The following is a 23,044-nucleotide window of genomic DNA, read 5'->3' on the forward strand; positions in this document are numbered from 1 at the left end:
TTATTTTCAGGTCAAAAGGAAGGATGCTGTACTGGTCAAGTGCTTTCATGTTTTCTGTTTTGATTGCTTACGCACACGATATGAAACAAGACAAAGAAAGTGCCCCAAGTGTAATGCAGCCTTTGGTGCAAATGACTATCATCGTTTGTATTTAACATAATTTACATGGTAGGTGACCAGATGTGTCTATTTGCACTATAGTCTCAAGGTTAAAATTATCAACTGTGATTATTGTGACATCTTTCTCCAAATCTTTGTCATATTGGAAATGTGAATTTAGGAGATTTTGAATGAAAATTTATGGTAGAGCAGGTGAATCTGAGTTTTAGTAAGCTGTTGTTACTGCAGTGTTTCAATTTAAGTACCTGGATGTCAGAGTGTAATTGATGTTTAGTCTGTATGGGAATGAGTTACAAAACAATGAAAATCACTAATGCATGGTAAATAATGAGAAATTGTAATGCACAGTATGAATGGTGTGTGCACTGTTGCAGTTATACCTTGTGATTTTCTTTTGCAGGGCTCACAGCTTACAGCAGTTTTAGTGTTTTGTTTTCTTTGTTTTTTGTGTAGTAGCTACATTTATAAAAGCAAAATCGGGAACATCAGTCGTCTATACTTGCCCATTTCTTATTTAAGAGCTACATTACAAATTTAATTCAAGAACTAATTTTTACTTCTTATATAGTGCCAACCCTTGAGGACTCGATCTTTTGGGATGAATGTGTTACTGAGGCATGCAGGCTATTCTAATTCCATGTTGAAGGCAGAATACTCTGCAGGGCCATCATGAAACTGCCATCAATTTTGAGTTCACCTAAATTATCTGTGATCTAGTATGTGTATAATGTGTTTTGGAAGCAGTAAAATATTCTTTGTTATAAATTTACTTGATTGTACTCTGAAGACATACTGTAGGTCTTGCTTGATAACAGGAAATTTTCATAGTAGGAGTTTTTAGATCAGGGTACTTCATTTCCACATTGATAGAAAAGCTAAATTCTATAAAAAAAAAAAAAGCAGTGGAGCTGTTGTTACAGTATGTTGTTAAGGGACATGTTAGTTTAATTGATTAAACTTCACAGTCCAAAGAGTTTCTGCTGATGATATGTATATGTGTACCATAAGATTGTTTTCAATGGGTTTATAACTAACCAAAAATAGATTATTTTTGGTTACATATATGATGTGGAAATTTTCAGGTCTTACATCACAGAAACCACTTCTCATATCTCTTAGTTGCAATAAGCAGTATTAGAATAGTGATTTTAGCCGAACTGAAAGATTTCTTTCTCTGCTTGGTATACTCTGTTAATTTATAAGAATTAATTATTCTGTTATTACGTACAAAGTTTCAGTTAATTTTTGCCAGAGGCAACAGCTGTCATTTTTGTTTAGTAGCATTCCATAACATTGGGTTGTTATTTTGAACAGTTAATAACATACTGTATTGTAAAGTAGTATACTGTACTAGCATCAGGTGCTACATCCCTTATGTAGTAGCAGTTTTAGATTGTTTCATAAGTAATGAAGTGTGGAATTTATTTTATAATGCAGTGATGTAATGTTTTATGGTTACTGTAGTAGTAGTTATTTGTAAGTGATTTAATTTTTTCTACTTAGGTGATACTGATGTATATAGGAATTCCAGTTGTTTAATATGAAGACTAAGCTATTATTAGTTTTCTAACAAAAACATGTATTTAGATGGAAAAAAAAAATAATTTTCTTTGGTGTAAAGATTTTACCACTCTCACATGCAGCATTTTGTTCAACTAAAAAAAAATTAGATTGTCAGATATGACTTTTGCTCTGGGACCATTATAGCATGTGAAAAGACAAAAGGAATTTTTTAAACTTCATTGCATTACAAGATGCTGAAATGTCTGATCTTTCTATTTCAAAGGATTACAATATAAACGTATATCTTCTTTCAACTGTTGAATTGTGGACAAAGAAATATCTTTAGGATTGTTTGATTGGTTAGGGGTTTTCTGGTGCAACTACACTACCTGGGTCGCTGACACCAGTTAAGAATTGAAAATGCTCCATTATGCAAGGATAAAAATATATGGTAATCATCAGAAAGCCCTAAGCAAATTTGAACTGGTTTAGGGAGGTAGAATTTCTTTACAACTGTGTAGGAAGTAGAATTGTTTTTATGATTTACTTTATAGTGGTAGAGAAGTTAATTGTTTGAAGTATAGGTGAACTCTAGTAGTAAGGTAGTTTGAGTAACTTTATTTTTATGGAAGCCAGCTAGTTCAATTAAGTCCAAATTGTATCTGTTTTATTGGTAGTTTTCAACCATTAGCAGCATTGTGGTTCTTTCATATATGGCCATTATTTTCAATAGAAATACATTTAATTTCACTTTCATTATGTTGTACCTGTCATTCTGTCGTACCTTCTTTCAGCAGTTATTTTTCTTTGTTCAATTACAGGTAATTTTTCCAACTCGTCATGAACGCCATTGTGTGGTTATGAATGTAATATAATGTTGCTGTTAATAAAACAGTAAATACTAATATGTAAATATGAGGAAAATAAACAAGTTATATTGTAATACCTTATTGAAAATAAACACCTATATATAAGTTCTGGTACAGCTTATTTTCCTCCACACCAAGTCAGACTTATTCATACTTAATCTTTTTACAAATTAAAACAAATTTTTCATACAAATCCATCAATCACAAGAAGCCTTATTCCATAAAAATAGATTGTTCTTACACAAATACAAATCCTTGGTCCTTTACTTATACGGGGTTACTTTCGGCGAAGCTGAACTGGCTGCTAAAGACTTAACAAGGCAGTGTGGTAGTATAACTACGGGCCGGGTTGTTGGGTGGTTGCAGTGGGGGACCCACGCTACCACCCGCCCGGCGTCATGCATTCACTTTACTTTCCGGCCTTGTCTGAAGCGGACGTGTTTTCCTGGCTCTCTGCTCGGACCTTCCTGGAAGCTAAAGCTTCGCCTTTTCATGGTGTGTTTGTTCCTGTTTGTTTTTTCTTGAATATAATTGTGCGTGTTTGTGATGATGGATGAGTTATCACAAACCCATGACTCTGATAAGCCTGTGCGCCGGGTGTGTCCTGGTAAGGATAAAAAGTGTGGCACCTTCCGCTGTAGCACGGACTCGGATCCTCACTCCCTTTGCCTACAGTGTAGGAAAGGGAGCAAGGACACTTCTGATTGTACTGTAGACGAACCTTGTGAAGAGTGTAGACTTTGGTCCTCCGAGCAGCGAGATAGGTGTTCTCACAGGCCCAGGTACAAGCGTAAGGAGACCAAGGTGTTGGAGGTGCTGTCTTCGGCACTTTCGACTCCGTTGGTTGCGAATCCTTCGCAGTCGTATCTGAGCCCCGAAGGCCTTCCCTTGCTGCCGATTCTTAGTTCTGAGTCTGTCTTGCTGTCCCCTGTGTCTGCATCCACAGTCACAGAGGAGGCGAAATCGGTAGACCTAGGTTACGCTCCTCTTAGTTCTCCTCCCCACCTAGAGTCGCTGATCCCTTGGTGTGTGTGGGGGGGCTATCCGTCTTTGTCTTCCGCAGGGTTGGCATCCGTACCTGGTTTGAGTCAGGCATGGGAGTCGCTCGGGATGGTTGGTACGCCTGATCTGCCATCGCTTCTCACGCACATCAACATTGCTGTGCGAGCAGGAGTACCCATCCCTCCTCCCCCTACCCACACGGTCGACGCTCTAACCACCACTACCATCACCGCTGTGCTGCCGGGGAGTGTGATGACTACTGTCGGAACGCACCATGCATATGGTGCAGTCCCTACTCCAGCCGTCTCCGTGTCGACGGTGGCTGGACCGGTCTGCTCGGTGACCCTGCCCCCGCTTGGCTACGCGCCCACGCCTCCCACCACGCTTCCACTGTTGCCCGTGCCTGTCATGCAGACGTTCCCTACATCGTTGCCTGTGCCTGCCTCTTGTGATGCCTGCCACTGCCAGTTCACGGCATGAGTCTCCAGCCAGTCATCGCACTCTTGTGTCATCTGCAAAAAGCACACAAGAATCACCCGAAAGTGTAAGCAAACACAACACGGCAAAGCAGAAAAACACCGGCTTCGGAGAGACGAGCATAGCATGTCTTCCTACGAGGGCGGTGAAGAAGAAGCTGGTGTCATCTCTTCAACTCAAACGCAAAGGAGGTTAACAGCTGCCACCTAGGCCTATCACCCTACCTTGTTGCCACCAATTCCTTGCTTCTTTTCTTTTTACAGATTTTACAGCTGGTGCTAAAAGAATTATCCATAAGTTAAGACCCACGTTTGTTCGCTATATGAAAAAACTCTCTTCTTTGACTAAAGAACGACTGCACAGCTTGACGAGGAATATTCCTAGAGGCATCTGCACAGGTCTTGATGCTTGAAAGTCCTCTTTTGGGCATAAATCAACCACTTTTTATGTGAGCCTTTATCTATAAAGAACATAAATAAACTGCAAGCTAACCCTCTTAAACCCTTACAACACTAAGGTGTAATAAATATCACCACTGATAATCTCTACAAATATGCAAACACAAAGTAATTGGGAATTGATACAATTAAAAAAATAAGCAAAAATTCATAACCATTTACTAAACAATGAACAATAACAATGTAAACAGTAGGACTGCAATAAATAATGATGAGAACAGAAAAGAGAGAACCAAAGGTACCCTGTAACTATGAAACCGGCCAAAAAAAATAACTCGGTAATAAGAAAGAATTTGAGTGTTGAAAATAACTTGTGAAGGAATCCTGTGACTGTTAACAAAAAAGAAGTCCAAATTTTAAAATTAAACAAATACCTACTGATGAAAAGAATAATGGAAATTAGTTACGCACAGAAACTATGGGAAACATTACAGTACCACCTCAACTCAATGGATTTTGTCACTGGGCATGCTTGAGCCTGGAAAATGAAAATGCTTTGTACCTGAATACAGTAATCTTGTAGATATAAGATTATATAACATCTACACTGTCATTTAAGGTTTCTCATATCAACTCTCCAAATGGTGTTTCATCCTCAAATCATTTTCAGAGCAGGGACTCAAAATGTGCTTAACAGACAGAGGACTATCTCAGCAAGAAGTGGCATATTTTGTGGCACTAGCTCCTTTAAAAAAAAATTTGGGGGTTAATCTAGTATGCTCAATTCTAAGGTTGGTAAGATTAATTTCAAACCTTCTGTTCAGGCTATAGCCAGATCCCAAGAACCATATTTATTCTTGAATCATCCTACACTTTCATTTTTATAAGTTATATTGGTTATTAGTAATTGGTTAAACTATTTTTAATAATAATAATTACACAACAAATAGTGCACTTGAAAATAACCTACCAAATACTACCAAAAACATAAGAATATTCAAGAAAACATGGTTCTTGGGATCTGGTTATTGCCCGAACAGAGATGGTTTGAAATCAATCTGACCAGACTTAAAACCTAAGCATACTTGAGTAACTCATATATACTCATATATATATATATATATATATATATATATATATATATATATATATATATATATATATATATATATATATATATATATATATATATATATATATATATATATATATATATATATATATATATATATATATATATATATATATATACTCTTATATATATATATACTCATATATATATATATATATATATATATATATATATATATATATATATATATATATATATATATATATATATACTCATATATATATATATATATATATATATATATATATATATATATATATATATATATATATATATATATATATATATTTTTTTTTTTTTTTTTTTTTTAAAGGAGCCAGTGCCAAAAGCATGCCCACTCATCCACAGTGATAGTTCTGTCTGTGTAGCACATTTTGATGCACTACTCCAGATATGATGAAAGGATGGAATACCATTTATGTAGATGGTAAGATACCTCAGGAATTTTAAATGCCTGTATAGATAACCTTCTGGGATATCTACAAGATGCCAAGTTTTTATTATGTAAACTTATATGCTGCATTTGAACACTTATTGTCTGACAGAGAGAAACTTTTAAAGCTCTCTCATGCCTTAAGGAAAATCTAAATAAAAAGGTAGAGGGTACCAGAAATACTCAAAACTAAAGAAGTTAGTGGACTATAACACAAGATTTAGAGTGAAGATATGTAGGAAGCATATCAGAAGAATCCATGATAAATGATGGTGTCCAAGATAGGTCTTCTGTCTCAGGATCTAAAAAGTCAGTGTGACCACCTAGCCATTGCACAGAAATAAAGCTATATATGACTACTGGGTTTTATGAAAAAGTCTTCTAATTTGTAAAACCACAAATTCCTAACAACTTACAAAGCATGGTTGGACACATCGCTTAATGGTACACTATATTTTACAAATGTCCATAACATATATAGTTTTGCCTTTAAGAGGCTGGCACTCTTAAAAGAGTTGAGATTTTGCCTACGTAGTCCATTAAGCTACTGTACTTGATGAAAGTTAATTTAGGAATTGCATTACTGTACAAGATTTATCCCTTGCTTATTTTGCAACTCTACTGTTTTCACTTCAAAAGGTACACATTTTACCAAGATTAATTAGGCTATAAAATGAGAATGTCTTAAAATGGTATAACTTTCTAATCAAACACTAGCAAATCTCATCATTGACAGAAGAAAAGTACTGCATTAAAATAACATCTTTACTGAACCACACAACAAATATTATGTACATTAGTAAACAATATGGGCTTTGGAGTACTACCTGGGAATACTGTTATCCAAACTTTCACTGCCCACATGCTGTAAGCTTGGTGATTTAGGTGTAATATCTTTGATAAGCGGATTACACACACTGACATTGTCAATGATATGCTTCAAAGTCCAATGTTTACGCAGCAAGGCATGCTGCAAGGTCCAGGGGCCATATCTTACACAGCGCATTTGCGTGCAAACTGCATTAGTTTTCAGTTGAAGTCCTATCTTATGCACAAGATGTTGAAGGAACTCGCCATTCTCATTAATGCACGACACTTCTGCAAATAAATACAGTATACAAATTTTACCTGCAGTATAAATACTTTCAAAAATTGTTTTTTGTGAATCACTTTCAACCTCCAATTATAATGGTAAATTAGACAAAAGTGCCTAAAAATCAGCAGATTCTCCATTCAACTTCATCAATTGTAGTACTGTGAGAGTAGTAATCTATCAAAATACTTTTCAATTGAAATAATTCATTCAGCTAGCCTATTGAGAACACAGAATTTTGGTGCCATCGATTAGAAAGCCACTCGTACTATAAAATATTATTGCAACACAAAGGATACGTTTGAGGGGATCGGCTGGCTGGAAAATGATAAAATCTGAAAAAATTAAAAATTTGCTGAAAAAATAACTGCAGCTGTGTATGGCATTCACATATCTCCATAGGGAGTATTTTACCAATTTTGTCTTAGTTATTTTCTAACTTTTACTCAAAAAACCTTAATCAGTGATGCAAACAAGTTAGTACAATGCAATTTTTATTATATTAAAGTACTGCAAAATAACTTCTTCAGAAACAGAGCACCATAAATATGATGAACGGCAATTCTTTTGTTGATTTAGAGAAAACATGCCTCATGGCTTTCATGAGCACATTTCAGTGTGCAACAAAATATCAATGAGGTTGGTACATGTTATCAGCTGTAGATCATATCTCTGTTATTTGTCCTACATATCAACATTTACAGCCAACTTTTATCATGCCACAGAGAAGAGAGCAGATGAAAATTTTCAAGCAAAAAAAAAAAAAAAAAAAAAAAAAAAAAAAAAAAACGGCAACACAAATATGAAGAATTAATACAAAACGTGAGTAGCTTGGGCTGCTATGGAACCCCCTTCTGCGAATAAGACACTACTCTGCGACGCAACAAAGATCTGGTTACCACTTTCTCAACCTCTTGCATTATCATACCTAATGCTGAGGTGTCCAGTAAAGAATGTAAGGGGTGATGAGCAATAACATCAGCCTTCTGCATGGACTCGCCAAGGGAGTCTGAAACTACTCTGTCTAAGCAGGCCAAAAATCCACCAAATTGACCAAGAGCGCCTAGAAGAGGCTGAAGAATACCTTGAATCCTGCCTTGCTGACTGGAAAGCAGCCCAGGGCATCCGTGATGTTGAACGTTGTTGAAGAAAATATTTAAGAGGACTCAGGAGTAGCCCGAGTTGACAAAGAAAGGGACCGAGACTGGAAGCACAACGCCTGAGAGCAAGAACTAAAATGATGTATCTGCACCTTACATGTTGACAACGGCAACTGCGAGACAGAACAAGGTGAACGATAGAATCTCCTACTTCTCCGATCTGCACAAGAAACTAACACTGTCTTATGAGGCATCAAAAATTAATGAGAACGCCTGAGGAAGGAAGGAGAATGTGGAGGACAAAAGTTTTCACACACTCAATTGCAGCTACTCACACGAAACTCCCTCATGTCAGACAAAAAACATGAAGAATAACCGGCATAGTTAGCTCGCTTAGGAGACCGAGAAGAACATGAGCATCTGGCGCCAGGCAAAAGCCTAGTTATGGGGAAGCATTTGGCATCAGGCAAGCGCCTACTGCTAGGAGCACATCCGATGGCAGGCAAGCACCTGCTGTTCAACGGGCATCCGACGTCAGGTAAACGCCTATTATCAGGAGAACCCCTCCGAGAGAACACCAAATCCTCTTGCAAAAGAAGACTACAGGAAGATCTGGGAGTACGTGGCCTCCAGCAAGGCCTAGGGAGATACAAAATCAGACATTGAGTGAATACACTTATTCTTACCAAGCATATCTACCTCCTGCCTATGTGAATCTCACTTGATCTTGCTGTGCTTACATTTTGGTGACCAAGTGCCAACCTGTATGCGACATGCACCAGGTTGGCCAGAGAAAGAAGACAAAGGGCACCAATCGCTTCCACTCCCGGACATACACCACTTCCCTGTACCTTCAACAGTAGAAGAAGCATCACAGGGCATAGCTTAGGCATGGCCAACAGGGAGGGAGGGTGTTGGCACTTCCTCTGCCACAAGGGGGGAACCCAGAAAAGGACGACTAAGTTGGGCTGGTAAAGCAGCAAGTATTGAGAAGGTTACCTACATAAACTTTTCAAGTGTAGCCCTAAGACTAGCAACATCGGCTTCTAATTTCACGGGAAGTTGAAAGTAATTATTTTAAAACCTGTGTGGGGCCTCTTCTCCCAAACATTCATAATAAAAATATGCTAATTTTAGCAAGTTATTCATGTTCTTTCCAATATTTTTGTTTACTTTATTTTGCAAAATTATGATTACAGCTCACATAATATCGTCAAAGATAAGAACTAAAATCAGCAACAATCCCTGAGTATGTTTATGGACAAATATTTAAGAGACGTGCTGGGATGGGGAGATGTAATACCTTTTAAAGCTGACATACTATCATACCGTCATAAAAAATGAGAACTAAAACCAATATCAATCCCTAAGTATATTTATGAGCAAATAAATACAAGATGTACTGGGATGGGGAGATGTAGTAAATTCCCCCATGAAATCTCAAGTCACACTATCTCCCTGTATCCTGAGCTGAGGTCTATGTACTGTATTGCCATAACTTCTGCCATACAATCATTTCTGACCCATTCAAGTGACAGGAATATTTTCACAAAAAATTCGTTCAAATATCATGAAGCAAAATAATCATAAAATCCGAAGCAAGATTTTCACATGCAATTACGGTGGATCAAAAGATCCCTCCCATCCCTAGGGGGTTAAGAACTGTTTCCCCTAACCTGACAGGGTGTAAGTTATACTTTTGTGAAACTACAGGTTTATACTTAATTCCACTGTTTATTAATTCAAACATTAACCCTCATTAACTGCAATGAAATCTTTACTTATAACTAAGTTTAACAACAAGACTAATTCTCACTAATAAAAAATTATACTAACCAATTGTAAAATCGGGAGAGCTGAATTCTACAAGCTTGATGTTGTAAACCAGTGGTGGTGATTTCTCACCTGGTCTCACAAGGCCTTCAGCTGACATGGCTTCATAAGCTGCCTGCAATTTTAAAAATGCAATTACTGTCTCAGACATGAAAATACTGTACTGTATGTCAATAACTGTGTATGAGAATAAATGGTTGAAAAACTAACCTTAAACGTAGCTGGTCAAGCTAAAAAGAGTTCACTAAGAATGTTACACCCTATATTCTTTAGATTACAGGGTAAAAAATTCAGTTTTATCATACTCCTACACACAGAAGGTTCTAGCTTAATCTACTAAGGTAATCAAATTACTAACTGCAGCATTCTTCTTACTGCTCCAATTAATCATCAAGGCTGGGGACATCCCTTTTCTTACAAATTCATGTAGTACTGCAAACATACAAAATGCCTAAATCTTTATTACAAGGAAAATTACTGAAGTGCTTAGAAATTTCAAAGAGCACCCAGTAATTTTGCTGTCAAAAAAGCTTACTAGCTTTTTAACTGTAAATGATTTATGGCTCATCAAGTTTGTACTTCCATGCTACGAACTTTGATAACCTGGAGTCTAAATGTCTTTTTCTGGTATGACACACAAAAAGTGTTTCCCTAAGACATGGCATTTACCATTACTGAATATCCACACAACAACCCATACCACATACCATAGTTGGTATCAATGAAAAATGCAGGAAGGAAGGGTACATTACGAAGATATTTATGGTTACACTTTATAGGGCCACGGCATAATACGCAGACTTGATACTCAAAGATGCCAACTTTGATCACTACTACTAAATCAGGCTTACATATTTGATGAAAAAATACTGACTCAAGAATACTGACTTTCATGACAGTGGTTCTGCTTCACCACAAACATGAAAAGTTCTCTCATTTACTTCTTTTTTTGCCAAAATCAAGAACATTTCTGCCTGCAGTGCCTTGCTGCTAGGAGGTCTCTCCTGGGAATCTACATGTGAACTGATGACTATCCTCATCAAAATTAACCATAAAGTCTGTGCATACCAAGCAGCTATGTACTATCGCCTGGCACAAGGCATGTTTTCGTAATATGATTAAACAGCAAAGATAAAACCATTGATCTTTATAAGCACATGCTGCTGACTTCTTCTGACGAAATATGAGGCCCAAACTCCCGGCTAAGGCAAAACCAGGACAAGCACCTTTAAAGGTTGTAAGAGTCCTATAGTGAACTAAGGTCATATCCCATTTTGGAGGCAATCACAGGAGAAACTGGTACACTCTTAAAATTTTGGCATGGGGGGTGAGAGTTGATTAAATTTCATATCATTGTCTATGTGGAAAAAGAACATTTGGGAGTGCAGACCAGCTAATCTAGAGTACCCTGTCCTGGAAAGGACATCTATTCCTTAATATGTGTTATGACCCTATACCCAGGTCAGATAGGGTCATAATCTCTTATCTTACATCCCTAAGATTCTCCTGGTAGCGATGTCCAGCCCTAGTCAGCACATTCTTTCTCTCCCGTTGACTCCTCTCACTGAATCTAACTCAGACAGAGGCCTTCTGGAATTAAACACTGAGATACAAAACTAGACTTTCTTTGCAAATTTACTGAAAGTATTTCAGCAAAAGCTACGGTCATGAAATGGAGCGACTCACACCCAATAAAAGTGGAAATCATAACTAGAGGAAATTCAGATTCACAATCTATCAAATTAATGATTCTAGACCAACCAATACTGGTGACTAACACCCTGGTCACCAAACAAAATAAAAAGGTCATACTTATTCTAGACCAAAACAAATGTTACAGTCTGTTAAAAGTACACCACTTCCAAAAAATTCGTCCTCACAGGACGAACCCAGAATTCCTGTTAAAAGAAACATATCGTATATTAAAACCTGGAATGGTGTATAAAGGAAAGACATTTAAAACAAAAATGCACAATGGAGAACAGAACGGGAAAATGCATAATGGAGAAACAGAAGAGTTTCACTGCAACACAAACTGGGTATTTCCACATGACGTTTGGAAAAGATATGTGTTAATGGGTTATCTTACTCACTTCCTATGGCCGCAAATAACGTATCTCACAGTGGCTGTTCCTATCCATTAACACTGCACAAAGAGCAAATCATGCCCAGCCGCAAATCGAAGTCCTTAGCTATTGTATGTTCTTCTCATAATATATCATTAGAGAGTGAACACATGCACGCACACACTTAATAACCCCTCCCTGGAAATGTGACGACACCAGTTCAATGTTCGTAGGATCACAATGCTTCCATCAATCTGTCACATGATCAGAAGGCACAAATGAATGCGTCAGATACCCGCTGTATCTAACTGTGGAAACCTCCTATGTCAATATAAATGCACCTGCATCGGATATGCCTTTCACAGGCCAGCACATAGTTCGTCACAAGACTTAATAGGAGCTCAGTCCATAAAACATTTTCCACAGCTTCTTCTTTCACAGGGTTAGACTTGACAGTTATTTTATCCCCTTCTGTCTGATGCACTTTCTGCCTGAATTCTTATCTGGTCTAGGTCTCAACCTACGGCATTTTCCATGAAATTCTATGCCTTCCTACCGGTCTTCAACCTGCTACTTCCGTATCTATTTTCCTAACTGTTCTTCTCTGATTCGCTTGACTGTTTCCTGCTGGCTCTTGCCATACACTTGGTCATGTGATGGTATAGCATATTTCATCATCTTAACCAGTAATTTCTATGGGAAAGTGTAAACATGATAAACAGAAAGAAATGGGCACATCAAGTACCAAGAGCTTTAACGCAACTTAACACAAATGAATTGCAATACCTGTGATTGAGGGTCTAGTCCTAAGAAGTGAAAAGCACTTTGCTGGAAACCTCCTTGAATGTGCATTAGGGTCTTTAGGAGTCTGGCTTTAGTGACATGATGATACGTAGACTTGGTAACAACCTGCAAAAATACACAGCATTCATTACAATGCAAAAATAACTATAACGCAATTACATTACTGAACTATAAAATACTTGATCATTATTATTTATAACACATTTAACATGACCAAGTCACACTGCTAAATTCATGCAGAGCTAGCTTAGATTTGTTTTGATGAAAACTAAAAACAGAATGAGACGAAGTGACAACAGACCAATGGGAATGAAGAAGTTCAAGCTAAGAAGCAAAACAGATGCAGCAGAAGGCATGCTGCAACGAACAAAAGTACTGTTGCAGTGTGCTGTGCAAGACATTGTAAGCAGTAGCCCCATCTGCAGGAATCAAACAGCCTAACTAGGCAGCACCACAATAGTTTTTAATCACCATAAAGGTGGCCCTAACAGTGCAGTAAATCCCGCGTATTCACGTTCTCACAATTCGTGGACTCACCAACTCACGAATTTCTCTATGGAACATATGCAGTACAGTATAGGCAGTTCCCAGTTTACGATGTTCCGAGGTTACGACGCTTTTCAAGTATATTCATCAGAAATTATTTCCCAGTTTACAACGCATGTTCTCGGGTTACGACGCGTCGTACGCCGATCCGACGGAAGAAATATGACTCCAGTTTACATCGTTTCCAATACACCCAAAGCATTAAAAGTAAGGTTTTCTTAGGATTTTTCACGATTTTCGACGATTTTTCAGTTTGTGACAATTTTCTGTTTACGAAACGGTGTAAAACCGGAACCCATGTTGTACACCAGGGACTGCCTGTATACACATTATTCGCAGAAAATTAGCCCATTTGCGGTATTTTTTACTGAGAATATTCACTAATTACTGTATTTTCATATAATTTTCATGACTAAATGCACTTTTTGTGATAAAACTATTAAAATATTCAGATACAGTATAAGCATTTTTAGAGTTTTTTTTGTGTTTGAACAATCAAAATAGGGAGTTCTAAGTGTTTTTAGAAGGGTTTTAAGTATTCGCAGAATTTAGCTATTTGAAGGGGGTGTGGTACGCATCCCCCGCATATACGGGGGTTAACTACAAGCATTATATTGTAAAGAAAATATAAAATATAAAACCTGACATCATTATTTTTTGTCTGGTCTTCTCTGAGGGGTTGCATATAAAAAGAATTCCCTAAACTCTTTCATCCTGTAAAGGTCTTCATACATTACTTTGTTCTTATGTGCCTATTTATCATAAAGATCTTTTTTTATGTGAAGGGTTTCGTCACAGCAACTTCATAAATCTTGAAAAGAGAGAGAGTCTTACTGTGTATGCCTGGCTCAGCACCACTGGACAAAGTTTGTTGTGCTGTTGTACTTACTGGCGGTTTTAAGAACTATTTCCTAGTAGGCAGCCCCCGGTTACAATGGGGGTTCCGTTCCGACGCTGCGCCATAAGCCGAAAATAATCACAACCCAAAATATTGTTGAAAATCATAAGAAAACTTTACTCTTAATCATTTGGGTGTCTTGTAAACGACGTAAACTGTACTTTGATTGAGTTTTTCATCAAGAAACCTCCAAATTTTGACCATTCTTGCCCTTTTGGAGCCATATTTCTTCCGTTGGATCAGTGTTGTCGGCATTGTAACACGGGACATAATTTTTGATGAATATATTTGAAGAGCGTCGTAAGCTCGGAATGTCGAAGCTGAGCCCATTGTAACCAGGGGACTGCCTGTACAGGTTTGGCTTCCATCTACTTTATTTCACACACTTACATTAACTTTGCTTCACTTTGATGTACTGTGATCAGTGTTTAATACACTGCTACTCAAGTGCTAATGCCTTTTGCCTTTCAGTTGGTGGCAAGCTTGTCACCACTTTGTTAATGTGAAGACTTGCTTGCTTTAGCAATTTCCTGATTAATGGGATTCCTTTAATTTTATCAGGTAATTATTTTTTGCCAAAGCATGGAGCTTCAGAAGAGCGATGAAGCAGATCAGCCTTTTCTTTAGGGCCAGTAGCCAATCTACCATCATCTGTTAGTACAGTCACTCCCCGACTTACGAATGAGTTACATTTCTGGCGGCAGTTCATGTCTTGAATTTTTTGAAAGTTGGTTTTTAATATGTAGTACATAATTTTTGTTGATATTTACATTCCCAAGTTAACTCAGGAGTCACAGATTATACTATTTTCAGTGTTTTTTAAATCATGCATTATTATGAGGAATTACTTTGGATGCTAGAAATGTAAAAAGACGAAAATAAAATTTAGACTCATGCAACATTCAAAATTTAGTATTTTTTCCATGCTTTGAAAGCTATGAACTTGGAGAGAATTTCATAGGAGCAGTATCTGACACTGGAAGTTCACAAAGTAAACAAGGCACACTGCCATCTATTGACAAAAATACATATTAAACGTTTCCAACGGGAAGACGAAATATAGAAAATGAGAATTCATCAAAGAACGAGTTAAATCGGGAAGACAGAAATCAGTAGGAATATGAACAAGTATTTTCATGATTTTAAGAATACATGGTAGTTAATCATGAGAATACTCGGGATAATCAGGAAAGGGGTTAAAGGAACAGGTTCTTCTCCCTCGTGTCCTTCTGTTCATTGCAAAAATTCTTACTAGCAGAGTACGTGCGCAGAGCAAAATTTGAACTTGTGACCCTGTCTGTTCATATCTCTGAATGTTCGTAAGTAGGGTGGTGACTGTAGTGATGGAATGGAAGATGAACCTGACCCAAAGATAGATGATGCCAACTTGGTCCACCACAGATGAGACTGAGTACTTCCTTCAAGTTTCCTTTTCGAGATGTTACTGTAATTTCTCTCAGCTATATGGTAAATTCTATTTGCAGCACAACAACAACAAAAGTGTTCTTGCTGTAAGTCATTTTTGGCCCATTAAGTGATTTGAACATTATTCCTTCAAAATCTGTTCAAACTGTACTGTGCAAAATACAATACTGATTCTCACCTAAGGCAAACTGGATCAAACATCTAGAGCTAATATTATATCTCACACAATCATGCCCAGCCAGTAAGGGTTAAAGGCCCATCATTATAAATTCTTTTATACTGAAAATTTCATTGATCAGTAATTTTAATGATATACAATAATGGAAAATTACCCAAATGTACCTACTTCGCATCAGAGTAAATGGGCTACCACTCTGGGAAAAATCCTGTCTCTCAGCTTAGTACTTATCCTGATTTTAAAATTGAAATCTTCACTTAGTCTCTCACTACAGACTATAAAAATAGAATCTGTAAAAATCAATGGCTTTGCAGTGTGTATGAATGTGTAATTTTGGCCACTAAAAAGACTACTAGGGTTATCAAGGATTCTAGGATGTTGTGTGAGAGATTATTATCACATACTTTCTTGGTGAATATGCACTAATGTATGTCAGTCACAAACACAAAAGAACACATATGCTAAGAGTACAGTCTGCTGTGAAACAGTGTACACTTAATGAAAGACGACATGAATAAAGAGATACTTGTAATATTAAATAATACACAGCACTTACTTTGGCATCAAAATAGCCTGTATTTGTAGCCATGCCAAGGCGTCCTCCAAGACTGTAAGATCTTATAAGGCGACCTGCTCTGGCTACAAGAGTTCCCTTGGTTCCTCTGTTCACACCCATAAGACATACTCCTGAAGATAAAGACAATACATCTTTTTTATGTTATCACTCTGGAGTAAACGATACACTATGTCATCTTCAAATTTATCTTAATTTCAAGAGAAAGAAAAGCTGACCTATTTTATAATTGTCTCTATATAACATAACTGTCTTCATGAAATGAATGATAATTCAAATCAAGAATTCAGTAAAATCTGCCTGACTGAGGCTTTTATTTAAAAAATTACGCCAAATGCAAGGAAAGGCACGTCAGTTTTTAAGATACAACAGAAAAAGATGCCTTGAATCATTAGTAAAAGTGAATATTTACCAACATAAAATCAAATCCTCTTAACCATTAAATCAACCTTGGCCCACCTTGCAGTGTGAGTGGATGGTCAACTGAAAGCGGTAACTTTTTTTTTTTTAATATTTAACCTCTCATCGGTGAAGACAGCTGAAATTGCATCCACAATCAGGAATGCAGCTGAAGCATTTGAAAAACCATTGTAATAAAAAAGTGGGGAACAGCAATGTAAAAACAAGTGCACAACTTTATGCCAAACATTAGTGAGATGCTCCTGTTTTGCTTGTATGCTTATAGATGGATAACTCTTTCAAGTTTAATGTTATCATTTACAATTTTCCATTCCTGGAAAATTAAGGAGGGTTGGACTGAGGAAGGGCATCCATCCATACATTACCAAAACAAATTATGAAATGAGCTGTTCAGCGAGTGCTGAAAACACCTGGAAAAGACTCATTCTAAGTATGTGCTGTAATTACCTTTGTATCATATTTATGCATGGACAAAAATAAAAATAATACATTTTTCATATAGATTTTACACATAAAAGCATGAAACTTAGAAATTATTTCAAAAATTAAACATAAACACTTCTGCAAGGTTTCTCAAGGATTCGCAAATGTTGCGTCTGTGAAAAAATCGTGTATGCCAATTAGGTTTTCCAATGAAAAGTTCACAAGTGTGAATTCGCACAGCTCGAAGCGCCTAAGACTGAGGTATTACTGTACTTGTTTTGGACCTTTCGTGCTTTCCATGGGAAGGAACTTAGATCCTTAATCGTCACAATCTTCACGATTCATCCCTTTTTTTTTTATCCAGCAAGGTGACAAATGTATCCTGGAACACCAGCTGTTGCACTTCTTATGCTTGGTAACTGTACTTTCTTGGGTTCATCCTGCATTGCAAATTACTTACTAATAAAAGCAAATATTATTCACAAAATTTGGCCAATTCCACCAGTTTTTCTGGGACTGGGCTTCTAAGGTTACATCTCCCTCATCTCCATCATTCAGGCTACTTATGATTCATGGATTGGTAATAAAATTTCTTTTATATAAACCTACTAACCATAACTTTGGTGCCCTCCTCACTTCACCTCTCTCTTCAGATAGAGAACAGCACACGAGACTGAATAAACAAAGCATGACGAACCAACTGGAGTTGGCTAGGTATGTGTAGCTGGCTCTTTCTTTGCAATATTTCAACCTCATGCGTCTGGATGTGTTTTACATAGTCAAGTCTGTTCATAATTAATGGGGTTATGTAAAAACTTATTTTATTATAAAAACAATATTACTTGTCTTCCACAGCTTCACATATTATTTATTCACTGCATATCTCGAAGAAAAACTGTGTGGAAGCCTCTACATCAAAGATCATCTGTATCTGTATTAGGAAACCAGGTACATCCCCTTTCTATGATCAGACCAACTGACTGTCATACTCAATTGCTTTTGAATTTCTATTATGGTTGCTTGCAGAACTTATCCTTACACTATATCCAGATATTATAACAAACCCCCAGATGCTGGGTGATTAAGTAATCCTACACTATATACAATTCCTGGAATCACACATGACATGTACAATATAAGTTCAATATCATTTGAACTTCATTTTTAATCCATCTCACACATCAAGTAATTATTACTAATGTAGCACCATAATACTGCATCAAACTTACATTAGTTCAACAAAACCACCGAGTCATTTCTACTTCTGGGGAGCCAAGTAGGAAGGGACGAAAGAGAAGGGAGCAATTGTAAAAGGCAGAAAGCACTGTAGCTGAGGCCCAAAGGATGACGCAAGGAACTTTTAGCACCAACCTAGTGTGCCTTTGGAGGCAAACATTAAAAAGTAACCTTGTGCATGGAAAAACAGAAAACTTACCCGATATGTTTTTATGCAGGTGAATTGCATAGGAAAGCTTGTAATCATCAGCTTGGTACCTCGGACCAATAACTAGAGGGTGGTCAGCATAGTTTTCCTTCTTGACAACAACAAGATCCTCTGCTGTATTTCCTGCAAAACGGCAACAGAAGAATCTACAATCTTCTATAATTATTCTTGGACACTATTTCATTACAAATAAAACCATAAATTTACCAAGGGATTAAACTGCGAGCAGAGCATTTGACAAACCCTGCAAATTTCAAATTCTATACTGCAACCATCTTACGGAATTGAATGGAATATGGGATTCAGGCTATACACCGTGCACAGGACACAAGAGGCCGTTCAGTGCCTAGATGAATGAGGATGAAGTTTAAAACTTATTTATACGTATTTACACAGTTATTCACACACAAACATTGAATGCACTGACACAGGTGTACATATACATAATACCTCAATTTTCTCACAAATACTGATAAAAATTGACTTTAAAAATTGCTTACATAAGATCATATAAATTTATATCTTTTAAAACCATCATCAAATTTAATACATAGCACTTATCATCTAAAATTTCACAAATTTTTTTTGCTCTGCAACTGATGTCTGCAGCAAGTATGATGATAAAACGCACAATCCACATGAATGTGTTAAACTGTCAGGCCAGAACGACAGCTGATACACATACACACACCCACAAGTGAATTACCTTTCTCCAATATAAAAACTGAGTTAAAATGTGGCCAATTCTAGGGCAAGAATGTTATGTCTTGTAATCTCTATAAATGCTATTTGATGGGGGGCCAAGCTTGTACATTTATTCGCATCTTTTATTAATTTTTGTTATTTAGGGGTGAGGGAGAGAGTCCCACTTTTCTTACCATATTTTCCTTATGTACTAATGTATAACAGGTTTCATGTTAGTGTGTGGTGCCTTTCTGTAACAAACCATATTTTCTAGAGATGCCTCCTTTACTGCCTCATGAGCAGCCTCATTTCCCCAAATACCAACACGAGCTGGTGCCCAACAATACTATGTATGCCCTTGGACTTGGAAGATAAGCAGAACAACCGTTTTTTTTTTTAGTGACAAGGGGATCGCTAACATTCACTTGTTTTACAGCAGATATGCCACCAAAAGTATCTGGTTTATGGTAAAGTTGTTACCTCTCATGTAATAGGCTTCTATAGTTTTTTCTATAGCTGCCATCTCAGCAGTGAAAACACCTACACATCTGACATTCTCCCAGAATGTACCACATCTTCGCCAACACCCGCACATGCTACACCATTTGCAGATTTGGATATATCAGTGAATAATTCAACAGATTTCTTACACATCTCATTATGATCTACATACCTTGCTTTTATTTCTTTATCAGACAGGCCCTTTTTTTCTTTTTAAAGATTTGGCACATACCTTACGCTCTGGAATAATTCACGGTAGAAATTCACAAAATTTAAAGGGTTTAATTTTTTCCTCAGTTGTTGATTAATTCTGAACATCTAAAATTCGAATCTGTAGGGGTTTAGGTAAATCAGGCTTATCAAATTTATCCACATTACACTGGGTGAGCACTTTTAGTGATGGACTGCTATTGTTACAACCTTTCAGATGGGTAATGTACCTCAAACTCAACTCGCCTCATCAGATCTAATGGGAGTTCTTCAGTGTTGACATAGATGCTCTCAACTGGGGATGTACTAAAAGCTCCAGAGCTGATACAAAGGCCTGTATTATAAATTATAAAGTAAACCCAATTCGTGTAATTTAGTTTTACATGCCAAGGAATATAGCTGGCTACCATAATTCAGCTTTGATCTACATAAAGGACTTTCTGTCTGTTCCCTAGTTATAGCTGGAAACCACTTTTAAAATATTTAATGATTTTTTACTTTAATTTTGAAGATCAATATGACTACACCAAGTTAACTCTGAATTAAAATTCATGCCCAAGAATTTTATTTCTTACTTAAATGGCAGACTTTCATCATTCAATTTCAAAGTAGGAGGGATGTCATTTCTTTGACTTTGGATAAACTGAACCACCACAGTTTTAGAACCGGATAATCTGAAGCCCTTAATATCTGCCCTCTCAGTCATAGTATTAAAAATATGCATGGGAACAAAGCCGATTCTGTATCATGTTTTTCTTACACACGTTGCCTACAAAGGAATCATTGTTTTGTTTACGTTTCATCGCCAATCACAAACAACATCTAACAACAATAGGATAATGTACGATAACTATCGTACATAATTATTGTTCGTATGACTGAATTGTTCTAAATGAACATGAAATGATAAGTAAATTTAAAAAAAAATTAATATATTATTTTAAATGTTATTACTACTGTACCATAATTACACTACAATGAAAATTTCTGAAAGGTTACCAAAAGATAAAGGTTGCTGTGAGTGCAACCATAACTCAATGTTTACATTTTCCTTAGATTACTGCAGGTGTTACAACACCATGGAATGGCTGATCTAAAAGGATGGCCTGTTGTGAATCCAAAACATCTTTAAACACTTCACCAGTGAAATAATCTTAAGCAAATGAGTCAAATGTGTTCTGGGTAGGGGAATTTTGAACTTATTTCAAGTGAATATGGTAATTATGTCCATTCAGAAGTTTGTTTACTGATCAAATACAGTTGAACCTTTTAAAACCAGCATTCTGTGGTCCGGGAACTCCTGTGATTTGGCTTGACTTTGAATCAGCCACCATTTGTTCATTGCTCGGCCACAAGGGCGGCAACACGTATTGTTTACAACTTTCCGACTGCAAAAATCTTCCATATCTCTTTTGTTTTATGAAAATAATTGCTAGTAATGAAAATAAGTGAAGTCAAATATGTTTTCAATATTAACTTTAGAGGAATAAATATATTTTTTTAAAGATTCCACTTGAGAAGGCTCTACCTTTGAGAACACTTACAATATATAATGTAAGTGGAATAAGCATATGGTTACATAGAGAGTTCGCTTAGGAATCTTAAAGATCAATTTCTAAAGTTCAGGCATTTTCTGTACCGTGACTGCATGTTCATAAAAAGGGCAATATACAGTGAGCATTAAAAATTGCGGCAATTTCTTATTTAATTATAAACATAAGGATAACAACATAATTTCATAAAGATCTGCTCAAATCATGGCATCTGTATTCTACAACGACCATAAAAATTTTAAGCTAGCATATGGCAGTGGTGCCCATCCCTTCAAGAAAATATCTCTCCTCCCCTTAGTTACACCACAGGTAGCATACAGCCATTAAACCGCTTAACTTGAAATGGTCTACTTTCTCCATCAGCAGCCAATTATGTGTATGTATTAAATATCAGGGTTTGTATACTGTGCATGTTAAGGCATACTGTATATCAGATTTCCACACCAGTAAAATAATAGAAATTAAAGAATATATAAGTATACTGTACCTTCAATCACAATGTGAGGGAGTGCAGGTCGAGGCTCAAGCATGTTTAGATCCCGCGTCAGGTTTCCTATTAGGACTTTTCTCAAGTGTGACATGGTCATATCAAATGGTTTGTACACACAAAACACACCCTGAAGCAGATTCCATGCCTCAGGACCATATGAAATTATCTTCTGCATGTTTCTTACACTCTTTTAAGTCATCTAAACTGAACTTGACATGTTTATGACACTTTCAGTGCATGGCTCCACGATCCTCTTCATACAGGAAGTAAATTGTCACAGTTCCCTCTGGAGTACATATCTTTTCTTCACAGCGAATCAGGAAGAATGCTCCAACACCATAGGCTAAGCAGGGGATACCTTTCAAGAGAAATAAAAAAAAGGTACAATGAAAAACTGGCCTCTGAATTCTCTCAATAAAAAAATGAATTTTAGACTTCAATCTTTCCACAAACTTGAAAATTTTCATTATACTGTACAGTATTTCGTAAACACACACCTGTTTCAATGGCTTGAGCAACACGCCATGACCTGGACTACTAAATGCAAAATGGTCCTACAATACTTAAGATAGCAAACAAGACCTTTTTCCTAAGGGAGGACATTAGTCGCGCCTGCAATCCTCGTCTTTCCTTCATGTGCAAAACTCAAAATGATTTAATTATCTCCCCTTTGGAGAAAAAAAAGCTCCCACCCATTTTTCATGTCATGATGTCAATACTAGCCTCACTGTTGGGTATAGTGTTTTTGTATATTTAGATATAATAATTATCGGGCTACAGTCAGGAACACAAGAATAATATTGCTAAAGTATTAGAGGCATTAAGGAAATATGGCATGAAAATTAATATAGATGTGTAAATTTTTTCA

General features: G+C 36.7%; 2 protein-coding genes across 7 annotated transcripts in view; one reads left to right on the forward strand and one right to left on the reverse strand.

The window, feature by feature from the left end:
• The window catches only part of Bre1 (E3 ubiquitin-protein ligase Bre1), a 193,614-nt gene extending 191,017 nt beyond the window's left edge, over positions 1–2,597 (forward strand). For 4 of the 5 annotated variants that reach the window (XM_067082213.1, XM_067082214.1, XM_067082212.1 and 1 more), the window contains one exon: positions 11–2,597. In XM_067082213.1, the coding sequence (XP_066938314.1) occupies positions 11–160 (150 nt within the window). In that variant the 3' untranslated portion in view covers positions 161–2,597. The remainder of the gene's footprint in view (positions 1–10) is intronic. The other variant, XM_067082216.1, reaches the window with a different exon arrangement.
• On the reverse strand, positions 2,561–22,534 carry LOC136825626 (pseudouridylate synthase TRUB2, mitochondrial-like). Of its 2 annotated transcripts, none has more exons than XM_067082222.1 (8): positions 22,174–22,534; positions 18,730–18,861; positions 16,434–16,564; positions 12,813–12,935; positions 9,964–10,075; positions 6,762–7,032; positions 3,957–4,006; positions 2,561–3,684 (listed from the first exon to the last, which is right to left on the reverse strand). In XM_067082222.1, exons 1-7 carry the CDS (start codon positions 22,349–22,351, stop codon positions 4,003–4,005), a joined length of 951 nt encoding a protein of 316 aa, XP_066938323.1. In that variant the 5' UTR covers positions 22,352–22,534; the 3' UTR covers positions 2,561–3,684; positions 3,957–4,002. The 2 variants fall into 2 exon arrangements, with proteins under 2 accessions (XP_066938323.1, XP_066938322.1); XM_067082221.1 differs by lacking the exon at positions 2,561–3,684 and adding an exon at positions 4,841–4,907 and having other exon boundaries at positions 3,871–4,006.
• Between the last annotated feature and the right edge of the window lie 510 nt (positions 22,535–23,044).

Source organism: Macrobrachium rosenbergii, chromosome 39, assembly GCF_040412425.1.
Source record: "Macrobrachium rosenbergii isolate ZJJX-2024 chromosome 39, ASM4041242v1, whole genome shotgun sequence".
Taxonomy (NCBI): Eukaryota; Metazoa; Arthropoda; class Malacostraca; order Decapoda; family Palaemonidae; genus Macrobrachium; species Macrobrachium rosenbergii.

What these genes read in the sequence shown, in the direction of transcription:
- LOC136825626 (XM_067082221.1), bottom strand. Translation starts at nt 22,351, where the DNA reads ATGCAGAAGATAATTTCATATGGTCCTGAGGCATGGAATCTGCTTCAG. An exon ending in CCTGCATAAAAACATATCGG is followed by an intron (nt 16,565 to 18,729) that starts GTAAGTTTTCTG and finishes CTTTATCTTCAG; the next exon opens with GAGTATGTCTTATGGGTGTG. An exon ending in GACTAGACCCTCAATCACAG is followed by an intron (nt 10,076 to 12,812) that starts GTATTGCAATTC and finishes TTAAAATTGCAG; the next exon opens with GCAGCTTATGAAGCCATGTC.